Source organism: Thalassophryne amazonica, chromosome 5 (assembly GCF_902500255.1).
Source record: "Thalassophryne amazonica chromosome 5, fThaAma1.1, whole genome shotgun sequence".
Lineage (NCBI taxonomy): Eukaryota > Metazoa > Chordata > Actinopteri > Batrachoidiformes > Batrachoididae > Thalassophryne > Thalassophryne amazonica.
The window spans coordinates 129,689,068-129,709,410 of NC_047107.1; the positions used below are offsets into that span (position 1 = coordinate 129,689,068).

Genomic DNA, 20,343 nt, shown 5'->3' on the forward strand with positions numbered 1-20,343 from the left:
CACAGGTAACGCACGACAACAGTGCTAAAAAATAAAATAAAAATCCACTGGACAGGCTGTGGAGCAGCACAGGTAACGCACGACAACAGTGCTAAAAAAAAATAAATAAATAAATAAAATAAAATAATAAAATAAAAATCCACTGGACAGGCTGCGGAGCAGCACAGGTAACACACGACAACAGTGGTAAAAAATAAAATAAAAATCCACTAGACAGGCTGTGGAGCAGCACAGGTAACGCACAACAACAGTGCTAAAAAATAAAATAAAAATAAAAATCCACTGGACAGGTTGTGGAGCAGCACAGGTAACGCACAACAACAGTGCTAAAAAATAAAATAAAAATAAAAATCCACTGGACAGGCTGTGGAGCAGCACAGGCAACGCACGACAACAGTGCTAAAACAAAATAAAAATCCACTAGACAGGCTGTGGAGCAGCACAGGTAACGCACGACAACAGCGCTAAATAAAAATCCACTGGACAGGCTGTGGAGCAGCACAGGTAACGCACGACAACAGCGCCCAAAAAAATAAAATCAAAATCAAAATCCACTGGACAGGCTGTGGAGCAGCACAGGTAACGCACAACAACAGTGGTAAAAAATAAAATAAAAATCCACTGGACAGGCTGTGGAGCAGCACAGGTAACGCACGACAACAGTGCTAAAAAATAAAATAAAAATCCACTGGACAGGCTGTGGAGCAGCACAGGTAACACACGACAACAGTGCTAAAATAAAATAAAAATCCACTGGACAGGCTGTGGAGCAGCACAGGTAACACACGACAACAGTGGTAAAAAAATAAAAAAAAATAAAATAAAATAATAAAATAAAAATCCACTGGACAGGCTGCGGAGCAGCACAGGTAACACACGACAACAGTGGTAAAAAATAAAATAAAAATCCACTGGACAGGCTGTGGAGCAGCACAGGTAACACACGACAACAGTGCCAAAAAACAAAACAAAAATCCACTGAACAGGCTGTGGAGCAGCACAGGTAACACACGACAACAGTGGTAAAAAAATAAAATAAAAATCCACTGGACAGGCTGTGGAACAGCACAGGTAACGCACGACAACAGTGCTAAAAATAAAATAAAAATCCACTGGACAGGCTGTGGAGCAGCACAGGTAACACACGACAACAGTGGTAAAAAATAAAATAAAAATCCACTGAACAGGCTGTGGAGCAGCACAGGTAACACACGACAACAGTGCTAAAAATAAAATAAAAATCCACTGGACAGGCTGTGGAGCAGCACAGGTAACACACGACAACAGTGGTAAAAAATAAAATAAAAATCCACTGGACAGGCTGTGGAGCAGCACAGTAACGCACGACAACAGCGCCAAAAAATAAAATAAAAATCCACTGAACAGGCTGTGGAGCAGCACAGGTAACGCACGACAACAGTGCTAAAAAATAAAATAAAAATCCACTGGACAGGCTGTGGAGCAGCACAGGTAACGCACGACAACAGTGCTAAAATAAAATAAAAATCCACTAGGCAGGCTGTGGAGCAGCACGACAACAGTGCTAAAAAATAAAATAAAAATAAAAACGAAAGCGTTAGCAAGCTAGTTAGCTTGCCAACGCTGATGAAGGTTAGCTGATAAAAGAGCTCCGTCGCGATGCTTCGACCGTTAGAGGTCTTCTTTAGGCGTTGGAGCACGGTGAAAAAGTAAAAAAAAGTAAAAAAGTCTTGAAAAAGACTGTTAATTCAAAGAACTCAAACAGCTCAGTTCAAACAGCTAACAGATACAGCAGAACACCGCTGTGCTCCGGAACCAGAAAAAAGTCCACCCTCCACCACAATCCACCACAATTTTTTTATTATATAAAAAAAATACATTCCTAGTAAACAGATTTTAACAAAACCGTTGCACAAGTAAAGAGCAGGACAAGCGTTCCACCATGAAGTCCTGTTCAATTTTATTCAACCTTCATATTTTTAGCCAGAAAAATTAACTTGTCCAAAACTGTCACACTCTGCAAAGAATTTTAAAGAGAATTAATGTTAAAAAAAATCCCTTTACTTTTGTAAAATTTATTTTATTTTCTATCTCTTTCTATTAACTGTTTGTTTAATGTTTGTTAATATACCTTTTTAATTAAAGCTTCGAAAACAAAAACATTGTGGGAGAGGCAAAAAAGTAAAACCACCTTTAAAATATTTAGAACCACAAATAAGTGATTCTTGGTTTATTTATTTTGTCACTAAAATTGTCCATCACTTATTAAAATAAAATAACTTCTTAAGGCCAGGGCTTCTCAAAGTCTGGGGACTATTTAATCACTGCGCAGCAAACCAGGTCAGTCGGCTGAGCGAGTTCGAGTGGGGAGGATTGTAGATATCCCTCTGCTCAGTGCTTTACAGGCTGCTGCAGGCAGCGGAGGAGGGGGAGACCTGCTGCTGCTCGGTGACAACAGAGACTTTCACTTTCAGTCGCCAAACAGCAGAAAAGTCTCTGGTAACGCCAGGAAGAGTAGCTAGATTTGTCGCTAGTCGCTTTTGAGAAAATAAGTTATCAATAGGATTTTAGTGCAACAGATAACTGAAACAATCATGCAAATGGTGATAAAAGCATCAAATTTGGCAGAAATACTCCTTAGACCCTCCTCTTTTGAAAAAATTGATTGGCCACTTGACTTTTCAATTGGTGGTCAGGTAGGGGTCAATTGAAGAATTACACAGAGGTGAAAATTAAAAGATGCTCCAACCATATTGAAAACTATTCCACATTATTTGCCTAATCATAAAGATTCCAAAAAGGTATAGTTTGGACTATCTGACTGAATTCTATGGAGTTACAGGATATAAACAGCAAGAATGGTGACAAAGGTCAGCTTCATTTTGTACAGGGGTCAAAAGTTAAAGTTGCTCCAATTTTGGTAAAAAGTGATGCAAATTATTGGTTGAGCTAATAGGATTAATAAATGGAATAGTTTTGACAGTGTTGAATGTTTGGTCTCCAAAGTAAAGGTCAAACAAAGTCTACGTCTATTGGATTCTATGACATGTGACATATGTTACCCCGTAACGTGATAAGTAAGGATGATACATGGTCCAAACTATTCCTTTTAAAAACCGTGTTAACTCAACTAGTAATTTGCATCACTTTTTACCAAAATTGGAGCAACTTTAACTTTTGACCCCTGTACACAACAAAACTGACCTTTGTCACCATTCTTGCTGTTTTTATCCCGTAACTCCATAGAATTCAGTCACAGATAGTCCAAACTATACCTTTTTGGAATCTTTCAATGTGATTGGAGTATCTTTTAATTTTGACCTCTGTGTAATTCTCTGCTGCACTATTTTGAAAGTCGCCACATTTAGCAAGAAAGTCACTAAGTCAGCAAGACTGAATGTAAACACACTCATCAACTCACCAGGGAACAGCCCTGCGCCAAACCGAACGTCCCGTACCGAAACGGTTCAATACAAATACATGTACTGTTACACCCTTACTAACCGCTACATTAAATAATCTGAGATGTCCTTTAAAAGGTTGTGTGGGGATGTTTGGTGTGGGAGGGGTTAAAGTTATTGCCGGTGCTGGTAAGTATCGGTTCTGTGTGTCTGTGTGCAGATGGCATACTGTCAGCACGTTGGCGTTGAGTTCATGTTCATCAACGACCTGGAGCAGTGTCAGTGGATCCGACAGAAGTTTGAGACTCCGGGCGTGATGCAGTTCACACTGGAGGAGAAGAGGACGCTGCTGGCTCGCATGGTTCGCTCCACCAGGTGCATGTCACACACGCAACACCCGCTGCTCATGCACTCCATAACAGGCTTTAAAGATACTTGAACCGCTATGACCTCAGAGCGTCTCTTCGGCGGATGAGTAAGTGAACGTGTTGATGTTGCAACGCAGGTTTGAGGAGTTCCTGCAGAGGAAGTGGTCATCAGAGAAACGCTTCGGTCTGGAGGGCTGCGAGTCTCTGATTCCCGCACTGAAAACCATCATCGACAAGTCATCAGAGAAAGGAGTGGAGAACGTGATCATGGGCATGCCACACAGGTAACTGGCTGCCACCACCGCGCTGGGTGACGCTGTGCGGTGTTCGAGTTCTTCTATCACATTCCTTCTCTTTGTCATTCTCAGGGGTCGTCTGAATGTTTTGGCCAATGTGATCCGGAAAGAGCTGGAACAGATCTTTTGTCAGTTTGACTCCAAACTGGAGGCTGCTGATGAGGTGATTTTACTCCTCTGGTGCTCAGCAGGAGTCATGGTGCTGCTGAGCTTCACTGAGGAGGAAAAACGTGCTGCGGACTTTAAACCTGTTCCTGAACTGACCTGTGCGCTTTCCTCACTCAGGGCACCGGAGACGTGAAGTACCATCTGGGTATGTACCATCGACGCATCAACCGTGTGACGGACAGGAACATCACCCTGTCCCTTGTGGCCAACCCCTCCCACCTGGAGGCCGTTGACCCGGTGGTGCAGGGGAAGACCAAGGCGGAGCAATTCTACTGTGGAGACAGTGACGGGAAAAGGGTGAGGCTCATACACGGCTCAGGTCTGAGTGCATGGTGCTGGTACCAGGTTTCGCCACATCCAGCGCAATGCTGAGCTGTCTTTGGTCGTGGACGGCAACTACCCAGACAGGCAATCTATCAGCTACAGCCATGTGGGAAAGTGGTCAAATCAAATTTTCAAATTTATTAATTTATATAGCGCCAGTTCACGATGAAATCGTCTCAAGGCACTTCACACAACATAAAACAACAACAACAAAAAACTGAATTAAAAATTTAAAACACAATAAAAAGATGACCATAAAAGAATACAAGAATAAAAACACATAATACTAATGATAAAACAGGGAAAACAAATGAGTCTTTAAACATGACTTAAAAGTCTCCACAGTATCTGCCGAATGTGTGCTGGGAGATCATTCCACAGAGCTGGAGCACGGTAGGAGAAAGCTCTGTGACCGGCAGACTTTTTATTCACCCTGGGAACACACAGAAGTCCTGCACCCTGAGAATGCAGGGCCTGAGCTGGTACATAGGGGCTTACCAGGTCAGCCAGATAGGGAGGTGCAAGTCCATGAACGATTTTATAAACTAATAACAGTACTTTAAAATCAGATCGTGCAGCAACTGGAAGCCAGTGCAGGGACGCCAGAACGGGCGTAATGTGGTCAAACTTTCTGCTTTGTGTCAAAAGTGTGGCAGCAGTGTTTTGAACCAGTTGAAGACCCCTAATCATGGACTGCGGGAAGGCAGAAAATAGAGCATTACAATAGTCCAATCTAGAAGAGACAAATGCATGAATCAAAGCCTCAGCATCAGCCATAGACAGGATGGGACTAATCTTCGCTATATTTCGCAAATGGAAGAAAGCAGTCCTAGTAATGTCTCTAATGTGGAGATCAAAGGACAGCGTAGGATCAAAAATTACTCCAAGGTTCCTCACTTTATCTGTATGGTGTATAACACACGAACTTAAGCTAAGTGCTAGCTGATCAAATTGATGCCGATACCTCACTGGACCAAGAACCATAACTTCAGTCTTATCAGAATTTAAAAGTAGGAAGTTACTAGACATCCAACTTCTTACTGATACAAGGCAATCTTCCAAAGATTTTATGTGAACGAGATTACCAGCAGTTCTTGGCATGTGCAGTTGAGTGTCATCAGCATAGCAATGAAAGGGTATCCCAAAGCGCCACAGTATATTCCCAAGGGGTGCTACATAAAGGGGAAAAAAGCAGGGGGCCTATAACGGATCCCTGCGGAACCCCAGACTTCATGTCCCAACCATCAGAGGAGGTGCCATTACACAATACACAGTAAGAACCACTGGACAGGTATGACGTCAACCATGCAAGAGCAGTTCCAGTAATCCCAAAGTGATTCTCCACCCTATTGAGTAAAATATGATGATCCACAGTATCAAACGCAGCACTAAGATCCAACAGCACCAAGGCTGTAGTGATATCTGAGTCCATTGCTCACAAAAGGTCATTCACTACTTTAGTAAGTACTGTCTCTGTGGAGTGATATTTTCTAAAAGCAGACTGCAGTGGCTCAAAAAGATTATTCTCAGTTAGATAGCTCACGAGCTGTCGCGAAACCACTTTTTCCAGGATTTTAGAACAAAATGATAGATTTGATATCGGTCTATAATTTTTCAATAGGATCAAATAAACAGGTTGTGCTTTTTGTAGACGTCACGAGCTTCGTCAGCACGCCTAGCGAGATACCATCAAAATCTGTAAATCTGGGTAACAGCCTCCGTGGGCGCATCCACCTCCATAGCAGTATGCGGTGGCTGGACCAAAGCCTGCTGAGATATGCTCAACCTAATATCCTCAATTTTCTTCTTGAAATAGTCCAAGAAGTCCTGTGCTGAAAAGGGAGAGTGAATAACAGGTGAATGAGAAATGCTACAGTTTCAAACAAAAACTTTGAATCGTGCTTGTTTTTATTGATCAAATCAGAATAATAGGCCCGCTTTGTGGCCAGTAGTGCATGCTTATAATCTAAGACAGCATCACGCCATGCAAGGTGGAATACCTCTAATTTAGAACTACGCCATTTCCGTTCCAAACCTCGAGCCTTCTGCCTAAGGTCTCACGCAAGTAACATTGTACCAAGTCGACTGCGCCCTGGGAAGGCGTGGCCTTAAAAGAGGAGGTGCAACCTTTTCCAGTGTAGTTTTGAGTGCTGAATTCAAGCCATCCGCAAGACTATCCACTGATTGAAGATTCTCCAAACCTGAAGCCAAAATTTCAGGCAGTCTGGCTTCGAGTTCAGTCATAGTTGAGGGATTAATGCGTCGCCGCAGAGATAGACAAGGCTTTCGCTCCACTAAACGCGGCAACATAAATGCATACCTAATAAATGAGTGGTCAGAGAACACAGAGGCAAGAGACAAAAATGTCAATGTTCGTGACAGCAAGGCCACGTGTGAGAACCAAATCAAGGGTATTTTCACTGATGTGCGTTGAATCCTGAATGTATTACTGGAATCCCAACGCATCCACAAGTTCCATAAATGATTTGCAAAGGGGATCAGAGGGCTTATTTATATGAACGTTAAAGTCACCAATAATCAAAATGTTGTCTGCACTAGCTGACAGGCTAGAGGTGAACGCACCAAATTCATCTAAGAATTCAGAATATGGGCCAGGAGACCTATAAACAGTGACAAAATAACATGACTGATTTCCATACTTCTGATCCTGACAATATGTAGCATCATGAGCAGAGCGGAGAGTCAGATGCTCAAACGAATTATATTTATGACCCCAACAGCCAATAAAGTAAACCTGGATTTATAAATAAAAGCAACACCCCCGCCTTGCTTTGCACCACGAGACACGTGACTAAATGTTAACGCACAGGTGCCTCTTTGTTCATAGGTGATGTCCATCTTGATCCACGGAGATGCGGCATTTGCAGGTCAGGGTATCGTCTATGAAACCTTCCACCTGTCGGACCTCCCGTCCTACACCACGCACGGCACTGTGCACGTCGTGGTCAACAACCAGGTAAACACTCGTAGTCCCTTAAACAGAAATGTTCTGCGGTCTCGGATCCTTGACTGATGTGTGAATTTTCCTCAGATTGGGTTCACTACGGATCCTCGAGTGGCCCGATCATCACCCTACCCAACTGACGTTGCACGTGTCGTCAACGCTCCCATATTCCACGTCAACGCTGATGACCCTGAGGCCGTGGTGTACGTCTGTAACGTGGCTGCTGAGTGGAGGGCCACTTTCCACAAAGACGTGGTGGTGGACCTGGTCAGTGTGCAGGCAAATACAAAGATCTTAGATCACCAGCAATCGCACAACTAACAAGTGACAAATCTCAAAACAAACTTTTTAAGGTGTGTTATCGCCGGATGGGTCACAATGAGATGGACGAGCCGATGTTCACTCAGCCGCTGATGTACAAACAGATCAAGAAGCAGAAACCTGTCCTGCTGAAATACGCCGAGAAGTTGATCACTGAGGGAGTCGTTAGCAGGCAGGAATACGAGGTACACAACACACACACAAAATAGACTGTTCAGTCTGTGATCCCACAACGTTAAAGATGTCCAACGTTTCCCAGTAAGCCTTCCAGCAAACCTTGGAAACATCTCGGTCGTGTTCTTCTTTTGTAGGAGGAAATTGCCAAATATGATAAAATTTGTGAGGAGGCCTTCACTCGCTCCAAAGATGAGAAGATCCTTCACATCAAGCACTGGCTGGATTCCCCATGGCCTGGTGAGTGAGGATCTACATGAAGAGGATCGGTTTCAGGCCGCTCTAGGTTCTGAGCCAAGCTCCCTGCTCAGGTTGGTCACTGCTAACAGCGGCGCTTTCACGTGTCACCACGACAGGAAGAGGAAGTGCCAGCAAAGCTAGCCGTACTGGCATGTTGTCTTCCTGTGTTTGAAGAGATAACTGGAGGTGCTTCCTGGTGGTCTGGCTGCAGCAGATGGATGGTTACTCCAGAGGGGTGCTGGGATGAATCAGTTTCCTGTCTGGGTCATTGTTTTGGTTTTTGTGGGGAATTCTTGTTGACCTGTTTTGTCCCTCAGGTTTCTTCACTCTGGATGGTCAACCAAAGTCCATGAGCTGCCCCTCGACTGGTCTAACTGAGGAAAACCTGAACACCATTGGACAGGTGGCCTCTTCGGTCCCCGTAGAGGACTTCACCATCCATGGAGGTCTGAGACACACACTTTGTGTCCTTGTGAAGATTCTCATTGGCTGTATCAGTACCAATTCACAATGCACATTTGTGGTTCAGGTCTTAGCCGTATCCTGAAGGGCCGGGCTGAGATGGTGCGCAATCGGATGGTAGACTGGGCTCTGGGAGAGTACATGGCCTTTGGGTCTCTGCTGAAAGAGGGAATCCATGTGAGACTGTCTGGACAGGATGTAGAGCGCGGAACCTTCAGGTAACCGCAGAGAGATGTGGCTTCTTTAGATTTGGCCGTCACGCAGACTAACGCCGCGTCTCCTTCCAGCCACCGTCATCACGTCCTCCATGACCAGAACGTGGACAAGAGGATCTGTATTCCCATGAACCACATGTCTCCTGATCAGGCCCCGTACACCGTCTGCAACAGCTCCCTGTCCGAGTACGGCGTCCTGGGTCAGTAAACGTCAGCATTCATCTTCTGCGTCTTAGCGTAGAGCTGCCGAAGGACTCGTTAAACTGTTTCCGTGTTAAAATAACCATGACATTAGTGCACACAGTGTCACTAGTGATGTCACGTTTAGGAAAAGGGCGGAGGCTTAAGCGCGGTGACACTTTGATTCCTTTTAGGGACATTGATGGCAATTTTAGTGCTGCACTAAGAGCCACAGCTCTTCCACTGCGCCGCACAATAACACACTGCTTGAAAAGGACATTTAGTGTGTTTTAATCAGACATTTCACTTAAAATGTCAAAGTTACATTTAAAGTGTAGGTGACACCAAAAAATGTGCAGAAATAATCATTAAAAATGATGAAATGTTGATATTTAAAAAAAAATCTGGAACAATAAAAGTCGATAAAGTGCGCAGGTGAAGGATAAACTACAGCTGTCTGAAGCCTGCGCCCTATTTCAGCTCTCAGCCACGCCCATATTGTTGCTACATAATCACCGGAATGGCACCTGCTGATTCAAACCCAAATCAATTATAAACACGGTGGAGGTCAAGCTGATTTCCGATTTGTTTTTCTAATGTGGAGCTTTTTTGTGTGTGTGTTTTTTTTTTTTTTGTTTGTTTGGTTTTTGTAGTGTGGAGCAGGGTTCTAGCTAAACCCATTTTAGTGCCAGGTAAATTGCATGATGGCGACTCACGGCCAGGGGTCTGGGGGCCCCAGTGGGAGTCAAGGGGGCTATGCCCCCTAAAGATAAGGGGTTTTATACGTCTAAAACATTATTGGTAAACTCTATTTAACCAATTTTGAGTGGTTTTAGATGCATTAATAATAGACCCAAAAAAAATCACATTTATGTTGTAATATTTGTAATACCAAAGTTCTTAAGTGTTTCTGTCAAAGTCTGCTAATAAAATAATGTTGAAAAGGTTAAAAACACATACACTCAACAAAAATATAAACGTAACACTTTTGGTTTTGCTCCCATTTTGTATGAGATGAACTCAAAGATCTAAACCTTTTTCCACATACACAATATCACCATTTCCCTCAAATATTGTTCACAAACCAGTCGAAATCTGTGATAGTGAGCACTTCTCCTTTGCTGAGATAATCCATCCCACCTCACAGGTGTGCCATATCAAGATGCTGATTAGACACCATGATTAGTGCACAGGTGTGCCTTAGACTGCCCACAATAAAAGGCCACTCTGAAAGGTGCAGTTTTATCACACAGCACAATGCCACAGATGTCGCAAGATTTGAGGGAGCGTGCAATTGGCATGCTGACAGCAGGAATGTTAACCAGAGCTGTTGCTCGTGTATTGAATGTTCATTTCTCTACCATAAGCCGTCTCCAAAGGCGTTTCAGAGAATTTGGCAGTACATCCAACCAGCCTCACAACCGCAGACTACGTGTAACCACACCAGCCCAGGACCTCCATATCCAGCATGTTCACCTCCAAGATCGTCTGAGACCAGCCACTCGGACAGCTGCTGAAACAATCGGTTTTGCATAACCAAAGAATTTCTGCACAAACTGTCAGAAACCGTCTCAGGGAAGCTCATCTGCATGCTCGTCGTCCTCCTCGGGGTCTCGACCTGACTCCAGTTCGTCGTCGTAACCGACTTGAGTGGGCAAATGCTCACATTCGTGGCGTTTGGCACGTTGGAGAGGTGTTCTCTTCACGGATGAATCCCGGTTCACACTGTTCAGGGCAGATGGCAGATAGCGTGTGTGGCGTCGTGTGGATGAGCGGTTTTCTGATGTCAATGTTGTGGATCGAGTGGCCCATGGTGGCGGTGGGGTTATGGTATGGGCAGGCGTCTGTTATGGACGAAGAACACAGGTGCATTTTATTGATGGCATTTTGAATGCACAGAGATACCGTGACGAGATCCTGAGGCCCATTGTCGTGCCATACATCCAAGAACATCACCTCATGTTGCAGCAGGATAATGCACGGCCCCATGTTGCAAGGATCTGTACACAATTCTTGGAAGCTGAAAATGTCCCAGTTCTTGCATGGCCGGCATACTCACCGGACATGTCACCCATTGAGCATGTTTGGGATGCTCTGGACCGGCGTATACGACAGCGTGTACCAGTTCCTGCCAATATCCAGCAACTTCGCACAGCCGTTGAAGAGGAGTGGACCAACATTCCACAGGCCACATCTGACAACCTGATCAACTCTATGCGAAGGAGATGTGTTGCACTGCATGAGGCAAATGGTGGTTACACCAGATACTGACTGGTATCCCCCCCCCCCCCCCCCCAATACAACAAAACTGCACCTTTCAGAGTGGCCTTTTATTGTGGACAGTCTAAGGCACATCTGTGCACTAATCATGGTGTCTAATCAGCATCTTGATATGGCACACCTGTGAGGTGGGATGGACTATCTCAGCAAAGGAGAAGTGCTCACTATCACAGATTTAGATTGGTTTGTGAACAATATTTGAGGGAAATGGTGATATTGTGTATGTGGAAAAAGTTTTAGATCTTTGAGTTCATCTCATACAAAATGGGAGCAAAACCAAAAGTGTTGCGTTTATATTTTTGTTGAGTATATGTGAAGCAGACAGTTTTTCTGTCAGGACAGGTTTTTTCTAGCTTGTTTCAGTGGGATATTATTGTTGTTGTTATTTTACGCAGTATAACCTCTAATTGCCTTATGAACAAGAGCTGAACCTGGACTGGTTTGATTGTCAGTTTTTCAGCGATTCGCTGAGCCTCCTCCCCCCGCTTCTCCTCTCCTCTGCCCCCCTCCCACTCAGCCTCACCATCTGTTTTCCTTCAACCTTTCTGAGTATATTATCAGCATCTACTGACACAGAAGCCACTCCGGATTATGAAGCATTTTTCTGGAGGTTTTTTTTTCCCCTCTTTAGGTCAGAGCGGCGTGTGTCTTACTCAGTCCGCTCTGATCTCTGCTTTAAACATTTTGCAGCTTCACAGAACGCTGAAAGCAGCTGACTGCTGTTCTGTCTGCTGTTTGTGCTTGGATACGAAGAACATGAGAAAAATGTTTCTTATTTTTTCAATTATTTGGTTGAAATTGCAAAATAAAACAAAAGTACAACTCTTATAAGCTTGAAATGCGATCGAATTGGAACATTTTTCAGCAGCATTTCAGTTCATTTTTTGGAAAATCTGTGGTGGGCGGGACAACCAATTTGAACACAAGTGCCAGGTGGAAATTTGCAGTACTGGGCGGTACCGCCTGGCGCTGCCCACCATAGCTGGTGTCAAGCTTTATTTTTTATTTTTTATTTTTTATTTTTTTATTTTTTAGAAAAGTCCACTCTGAAGGCGTTTCTGAAGCAGCTGTGGGGGACACAGCATTTATGGTTTTGAGTCTTATTTAGATGATAATAAACTTTGGAGGAAAACCTTCAGTCTGACAACAGTGGCAATATTGGCAGAGTTCAGAACACGTATTGGTGATTATAAAATAAATAAATAATATGGGTGATTTCGGTATGGGTGGAGATAATAAACTGTTTTTTGTTTTGTTTTGGGTTTTTTGTTTGTTTTGCCAACTGTTTGGTTGTAGTCAACTGATTAAAAATATAGTTTTACTATCTGTGAAATTAGAAAAAAGTGAGTGTGGATTTTTTTTTTTCTTAGAAACAATTTCAAATCTGAAAAATGACAGGAGGGGCTGAAAATATCAGATATTTTTAAAATAAACGTTTTCCTTCGTGAATACATTATTAAGTATTAAAGCCATTCACACAAGAAGTAAATATATAGTCTTCTTACCTGTGTGTTTCAGTGACATCTTTAAACTTATCCACCTTTACAAAACCACATCTGAAAAATAATTTAATTCCTTCTGTCCTGGTTGAAGAAAATGCCATTTGTTGTTACTTTGGCGCCAGGTTCCATCACCAGCGCCAACTATAATCAGTTATTGTGGCTGATCGATCCGGTGTTCTGCCATGTTGTTAGCGAGCGGCTTTGCATGGCAAGAAAAACACTCCCGCCGCCTCATAACATCTCAACAACGACATTATCCCATGATCCAGAAAACAATAAAATAATCTGAAGATCCTCAGTTTTGTCTCAGTGTGGCGTGGAGCAGCCAGGGACTCCATGCATGTGTGCGCTTGTCAATATAAGTGTTCCACCTGCCATTCTGCCGGCGAAAAGTAACCGTTCTGAACCCGAAAAAATGGTGCAGCTCTGACCCGAACCACAGGGCTGTCAGTAGCCTGTAAAAATCCATAAATTAATGGGACAATTAAGATAATGGTTCCGGAGCTGACACCACTTTCTCCTCCTTCTTGTCCAGTGTCAGCACTCACCAGGAAGTTCCTGGTTTTTAGTGGCGCACAGTTCAAAATCCAAATATTTATCTCTTCAAGAACTGCGTACCAGGAAAGGATAAATTTCCAACGGTTGTTTAATTTTTAGTCTTAAATATTCATGAAAACATGGCATTATGTGTCACCTACACTTTAAACTCGCAACGCCTTGTTTTTCACTTTCCTGCTGAATCTGAATCTTTTTGTTGTTGTTGTGCGTGACATAGCTGATCAAAAATGTGGTTTTGTGCTGTTTCGGCTTTGATTGGTTGGATTTAAGGCGTGAGCTCTCCGGTGCGTGAATGTCTGGACTTTGGTTCCCGACCTGTGTTTTGGTCTCTGCAGGTTTCGAGCTGGGTTTTGCCATGGCCAGTCCAAACGCCCTGATCCTGTGGGAAGCTCAGTTTGGAGATTTCCACAACACGGCTCAGTGCATCATCGACCAGTTCATCTGTCCCGGTCAGGCCAAGTGGGTCCGACAGAACGGCATCGTTCTGCTGCTGCCGCATGGCATGGAGGGCATGGTGAGGATGCACCCGCAGCGCAAAACTCACCCACGGCGTGCCGTCCTCGGGGTGCTTGATGTGCACACGCAGACCGCCAGCTGATGCTTTCCAAACATCAAGACGTGTGTTTTTGTTGGCAGATTTATTGACATTTCAAGGAAAATGTAAAGCTGAAACTTAAACTTAAACATATATTCAACTTAAAACTACAGTTATGAGAGTAATTTTTACATGTAACCACCTTTACATTTATTCTTTTTTCTTTTTTTTTTTTTGGTTTTTTTTTTTCCTTATGAACTTTAAATACTGAGCAACAGGGTACTTGTAGCAGAAGCAACTTCAGGCTTTTATTTTAATATAAAACTTCACATAATTGATGTCAGAATAATGATACAAAGCAGCGAATATGTAACCATGACACTACCTTAAGCAAACATCCAGAAAAATGTATCTGAAGTTATCCTGGACAGACTGTTAAAGACTCTGACAGTGACCACAACGCAATTACAGATGGACAATATGAAACACACAAGACTGGACACACTAACTTTTAAATTCTTAACTAACTGATGACAAAACACACACAGGTTGCTCCAAACTAGAGTGCCTTTATTGAAAGAGTGGTGTCAACTCAGAACATGGCGCTATTTTGGGTTCAACTGCGTTGAACAACTGAATGAACCTTTAATGTTTTCAACATTTCTTTAAATCATTTAATAAGTTTTATTTATAAAAGGCTTTACATTTGACAAGCAAATCTCAAAGCGCGACCATAAAAGTACAAGGAACAGAACACAGTGCAAGAATAACACACATTAAAGAAAAAGCTTTTAAAAACAGATGTCTTTAAGTGTTTTTTAAAAGTTCCAGCTGACTCTGGCGCTCTTAGGTGGTTGGGAAAAGCATTCCACAGTCGGGGTGCAGTTGTCTGCAAGGCCCTGTCTCCCATAGTGCAGAGTTTCGCCTTTGAGAGTTGGTTGCTGTCAGCAGAGCGGAGGTGGCGTGATGGGTTATAGGAACTGATCAGATCTTTGAGGTACATTGGTGCGCTGCCGTGGACACACTGATAGGTCAGGAGACAGATCTTATTATATTCAACCCTGAACCTAACAGGGAGCCAGTGGAGGTTTTTGAGGGTGGGCGTGATGTGCTGGGACTTCCGCACCCTCATCAGGATCCTGGTAGCGCAGTTCTGAATATACTGCAGGTGTCCCCATGAGGAGTGCGTTGCAGTAGTCCAGCCTGGAGGAGACAAAAGCATGGACCAGTTTCTCAGCATCAGGTAGGGAAAGGGAGGGACAGAATTTGGTGATGTTCCGGAGATGAAAGAATGCAGTTTTACAGAGGTGTTGGATGTGGGTGTCAGATGACAGGTGGGGATCAAACTGTACCCCGAGATTAGTGACAGAGGAATTGAGGGGAATGTTATGGCCGACAAATGAAAATACAGTCAGAGGAAAGGACTGGAGTTGGTGAGGAGTCTCAATGAGCAGACCTTTGGTTTTGTTACTATTAAGCTGAAGAAAATTGTCATTCATCCACGCCACCGTCTCTTCCAGGCAGGCTGTAAGCGAGGTTATTGAAAGTGAGGGTGATGTGGGGTCCAACCTGACATAGCTGAGTATCATCAGCATAGCAGTGGAAGGCAACTCCATTCCTGCTGATGATGTGGCGCATATAGATGGAGAATAGTGTGGGATTGAGAACTGACCCTTGAGGTACACCACAGGTGACAGTGTGGGCCCTCAACCTGGCTCCCCCTAGAGTCACATACTCAGCTGTATCAGTCAGGTAGGACCGAAACCACTGAAGTGCTGTGTGGGAGATGCCAATGAAATATTGCAAACGGTGGAGGAGAATAGAATGGTCCACAGTGTCGAAGGCAGCTGAGAGGTCCAAGAGTAATAGGAGAGATGGAGAACCCTGGTCAGAGGCCACCAGCAAATCATTGGTGACCCTGACCAGGGCTGTCTCTGTGCTGTGTGCGGTGACTGACACCTTACACCTCTTGCTTGCCTCTACTGGTGGTTGGCTCTCACTGCGGTATTGTATCACTTCCTGTTCCGGAGCACAGCTGTGTTTTGCTGTATCTGTTAGCTGTTTAATCTGCGCAGTTAGATTGATCTAGTTACCTAGATAACGATTTGTTTCACAGTGTAATCTTCACGTGCCTTAACTAAAGCACTCCCTCTGCTGAATCACCTCTAAATTATTTACACGTTATTCACTTTGCGTGTTTTTAGGAATCCGCTAGCTTAGCGCAGCTACTAGCTCTTAGCCGGTTTAGCATGGCGGCTTCTCTTGTCTCTCCCGCACTTTTCTGCTCTGGGTGTGAAATGTTTAGTTATTCCTCGGCCTCCTTTAGTAGTAATGGTACTTGTAATAAGTGTAGCTTATTCGTAGCTTTGGAGGCCAGACTGGGCGAATTGGAGACTCGGCTCCGCACCGTGGAAAATTCTACAGCTAGCCAGGCCCCTGTAGTCGGTGCGGACCAAGGTAGCTTAGCCGCCGTTAGTTTCCCTCTGGCAGATCCCGAGCAGCCGGGAAAGCAGGCCGACTGGGTGACTGTGAGGAGGAAGCGTAGCCCTAAACAGAAGCCCCGTGTACACCGCCAACCCGTTCACATTTCTAACCGTTTTTCCCCACTCGGCAACACACCCGCCGAGGATCAAACTCTGGTTATTGGCGACTCTGTTTTGAGAAATGTGAAGTTAGCGACACCAGCAACCATAGTCACTTGTCTTCCGGGGGCCAGAGCAGGCGACATTGAAGGAAATTTGAAACTGCTGGCTAAGGCTAAGCGTAAATTTGGTAAGATTGTAATTCACGTCGGCAGTAATGACACCCGGTTACGCCAATCGGAGGTCACTAAAATTAACATTGAATCGGTGTGTAACTTTGCAAAAACAATGTCGGACTCTGTAGTTTTCTCTGGGCCCCTCCCCAATCGGACCGGGAGTGACATGTTTAGCCGCATGTTCTCCTTGAATTGCTGGCTGTCTGAGTGGTGTCCAAAAAATGAGGTGGGCTTCATAGATAATTGGCAAAGCTTCTGGGGAAAACCTGGTCTTGTTAGGAGAGACGGCATCCATCCCACTTTGGATGGAGCAGCTCTCATTTCTAGAAATCTGGCCAATTTTCTTAAATCCTCCAAACCGTGACTATCCAGGGTTGGGACCAGGAAGCAGAGTTGTAGTCTTACACACCTCTCTGCAGCTTCTCTCCCCCTGCCATCCCCTCATTACCCCATCCCCGTAGAGACGGTGCCTGCTCCCAGACCACCAGTAACCAGCAAAAATCTATTTAAGCATAAAAATTCAAAAAGAAAAAATAATATAGCACCTTCAACTGCACCACAGACTAAAACAGTTAAATGTGGTCTATTAAACATTAGGTCTCTCTCTTCTAAGTCCCTGTTAGTAAATGATATAATAATTGATCAATATATTGATTTATTCTGCCTTACAGAAACGTGGTTACAGCAGGATGAATATGTTAGTTTAAATGAGTCAACACCCCCGAGTCACACTAACTGCCAGAACGCTCGTAGCACGGGCCGAGGCGGAGGATTAGCAGCAATCTTCCATTCCAGCTTATTAATTAATCAAAAACCCAGACAGAGCTTTAATTCATTTGAAAGCTTGACTCTTAGTCTTGTCCATCCAAATTGGAAGTCCCAAAAACCAGTTTTATTTGTTGTTATCTATCATCCTCCTGGTCATTACTGTGAGTTTCTGTGTGAATTTTCAGAACTTTTGTCTGACTTAGTGCTTAGCTCAGATAAGATAATTATAGTGGGCGATTTTAACATCCACACAGATGCTGAGAATGACAGCCTCAACACTGCATTTAATCTATTATTAGACTCAATTGGCTTTGCTCAAAATGTAAATGAGTCCACCCACCACTTTAATCATATCTTAGATCTTGTTCTGACTTATGGTATGGAAATAGAAGACTTAACAGTATTCCCTGAAAACTCCCTTCTGTCTGATCATTTCTTAATAACATTTACATTTACTCTGATGGACTACCCAACAGTGGGGAATAAGTTTCATTACACTAGAAGTCTTTCAGAAAGCGCTGTAACTAGGTTTAAGGATATGTTTCCTTCTTTATGTTCCCTAATGCCATATACCAACACAGTGCAGAGTAGCTACCTAAACTCTGTAAGTGAGATAGAGTATCTTGTCAATAGTTTTACATCGTCATTGAAGACAACTCTGGATGCTGTAGCTCCTCTGAAAAAGAGAGCTTTAAATCAGAAGTGCCTGACTCCTTGGTATAACTCACAAACTCGCAGATAACCCGTACGTTGGAGAGGAAATGGCGTCTCACTAATTTAGAAGATCTTCACTCAGCCTGGAAAAAGAGTCTGTTGCTCTATAAAAAAGCCCTCCGTAAAGCTAGGACATCTTACTACTCATCACTAATTGAAGAAAATAAGAACAACCCCAGGTTTCTTTTCAGCACTGTAGCCAGGCTGACAGAGTCAGAGCTCTATTGAGCCGAGTATTCCTTTAACTTTAACTAGTAATGACTTCATGACTTTCTTTGCTAATAAAATTTTAACTATTAGAGAAAAAATTACTCATAACCATCCCAAAGACGTATCATTATCTTTGGCTGCTTTCAGTGATGCCGGTATTTGGTTAGACTCTTTCTCTCAGATTGTTCTGTCTGAGTTATTTTCATTAGTTACTTCATCCAAACCATCAACATGTCTATTAGACCCCATTCCTACCAGGCTGCTCAAGGAAGCCCTACCATTATTTAATGCTTCGATCTTAAATATGATCAATCTATCTTTATTAGTTGGCTATGTACCACAGGCTTTTAAGGTGGCAGTAATTAAACCATTACTTAAAAAGCCATCACTTGACCCAGCTATCTTAGCTAATTATAGGCCAATCTCCAACCTTCCTTTTCTCTCAAAAATTCTTGAAAGGGTAGTTGTAAAACAGATAACTGATCATCTGCAGAGGAATGGTCTATTTGAAGAGTTTCAGTCAGGCTTTAGAATTCATCATAGTACAGAAAAAGCATTAGTGAAGGTTACAAATGATCTTCTTATGGCCTCAGACAGTGGACTCATCTCTGTACTTGTTCTGTTAGACCTCATTGCTGCTTTTGATACTGTTGACCATAAAATTTTATTACAGAGATTAGAGCATGCCATAGGTATTAAAGGCACTGCGCTGCGGTGGTTTGAATCATATTTATCTAATAGATTACAATTTGTTCATGTAAATGGGGAATCTTCTTCACAGACTAAGGTTAATTATGGAGTTCCACAAGGTTCTGTGCTAGGACCAATTTTATTCACTTTATACATGCTTCCCTTAAGCAGTATTATTAGACGGCATTGCTTAAATTTTCATTGTTACGCAGATGATACCCAGCTTTATCTATCCATGAAGCCAGAGGACACACACCAATTAGCTAAACTGCAGGATTGTCTTACAGACATAAGGACATGGATGACCTCTAATTTCCTGCTTTTAAACTCAGATAAAACTGAAGTTATTGTACTTGGCCCCACAAATCTTAGAAACATGGTGTCTAACCAGATCCTTACTCTGGATGGCATTACCCTGACCTCTAGTAATACTGTGAGAAATCTTGGAGTCATTTTTGATCAGGATATGTCATTCAAAGCGCATATTAAACAAATATGTAAGACTGCTTTTTTGCATTTACGCAGTATCTCTAAAATTAGGTCTTGTCTCAGAGTGATGCTGAAAAACTAATTCATGCATTTATTTCCTCTAGGCTGGACTATTGTAATTCATTATTATCAGGTTGTCCTAAAAGTTCCCTGAAAAGCCTTCAGTTAATTCAAAATGCTGCAGCTAGAGTACTGACGGGGACTAGAAGGAGAGAGCATATCTCACCCATATTGGCCTTCTTCATTGGCTTCCTGTTAATTCTAGAATAGAATTTAAAATTCTTCTTCTTACTTATAAAGTTTTGAATAATCAGGTCCCTTCTTATCTTAGGGACCTCATAGTACCATATCACCCCAATAGAGCGCTTCGCTCTCAGACTGCAGGCTTACTTGTAGTTACTAGGGTTTGTAAGAGTAGAATGGGAGGCAGAGCCTTCAGCTTTCAGGCTCCTCTCCTGTGGAACCAGCTCCCAATTCGGATCAGGGAGACAGACACCCTCTCTACTTTTAAGATTAGGCTTAAAACTTTCCTTTTTGCTAAAGCTTATAGTTAGGGCTGGATCAGGTGACCCTGAACCATCCCTTAGTTATGCTGCTATAGACTTAGACTGCTGGGGGGTTCTCATAATGCACTGAGTGTTTCTTTCTCTTTTTGCTCTGTATGCACCACTCTGCATTTAATCATTAGTGATTGATCTCTGCTCCCCTCCACAGCATGTCTTTTTCCTGGTTCTCTCCCTCAGCCC

The 20,343-nt window shown here is 43.2% G+C and overlaps 1 protein-coding gene across 3 annotated transcripts in view; it reads left to right on the forward strand.

The window, feature by feature from the left end:
* Positions 1-20,343, forward strand: part of ogdha (oxoglutarate (alpha-ketoglutarate) dehydrogenase a (lipoamide)) — a 129,307-nt gene that overhangs the window by 87,704 nt on the left and 21,260 nt on the right. For all 3 annotated transcript variants that reach the window (XM_034171373.1, XM_034171371.1, XM_034171372.1), the window contains 12 exons: positions 3,601-3,755; positions 3,886-4,032; positions 4,117-4,207; positions 4,330-4,509; positions 7,385-7,513; positions 7,589-7,768; positions 7,855-8,007; positions 8,134-8,236; positions 8,554-8,682; positions 8,766-8,916; positions 8,986-9,113; positions 13,769-13,947. In XM_034171373.1, the coding sequence (XP_034027264.1) occupies positions 3,601-3,755; positions 3,886-4,032; positions 4,117-4,207; positions 4,330-4,509; positions 7,385-7,513; positions 7,589-7,768; positions 7,855-8,007; positions 8,134-8,236; positions 8,554-8,682; positions 8,766-8,916; positions 8,986-9,113; positions 13,769-13,947 (1,725 nt within the window). The remainder of the gene's footprint in view (positions 1-3,600; positions 3,756-3,885; positions 4,033-4,116; positions 4,208-4,329; positions 4,510-7,384; positions 7,514-7,588; positions 7,769-7,854; positions 8,008-8,133; positions 8,237-8,553; positions 8,683-8,765; positions 8,917-8,985; positions 9,114-13,768; positions 13,948-20,343) is intronic.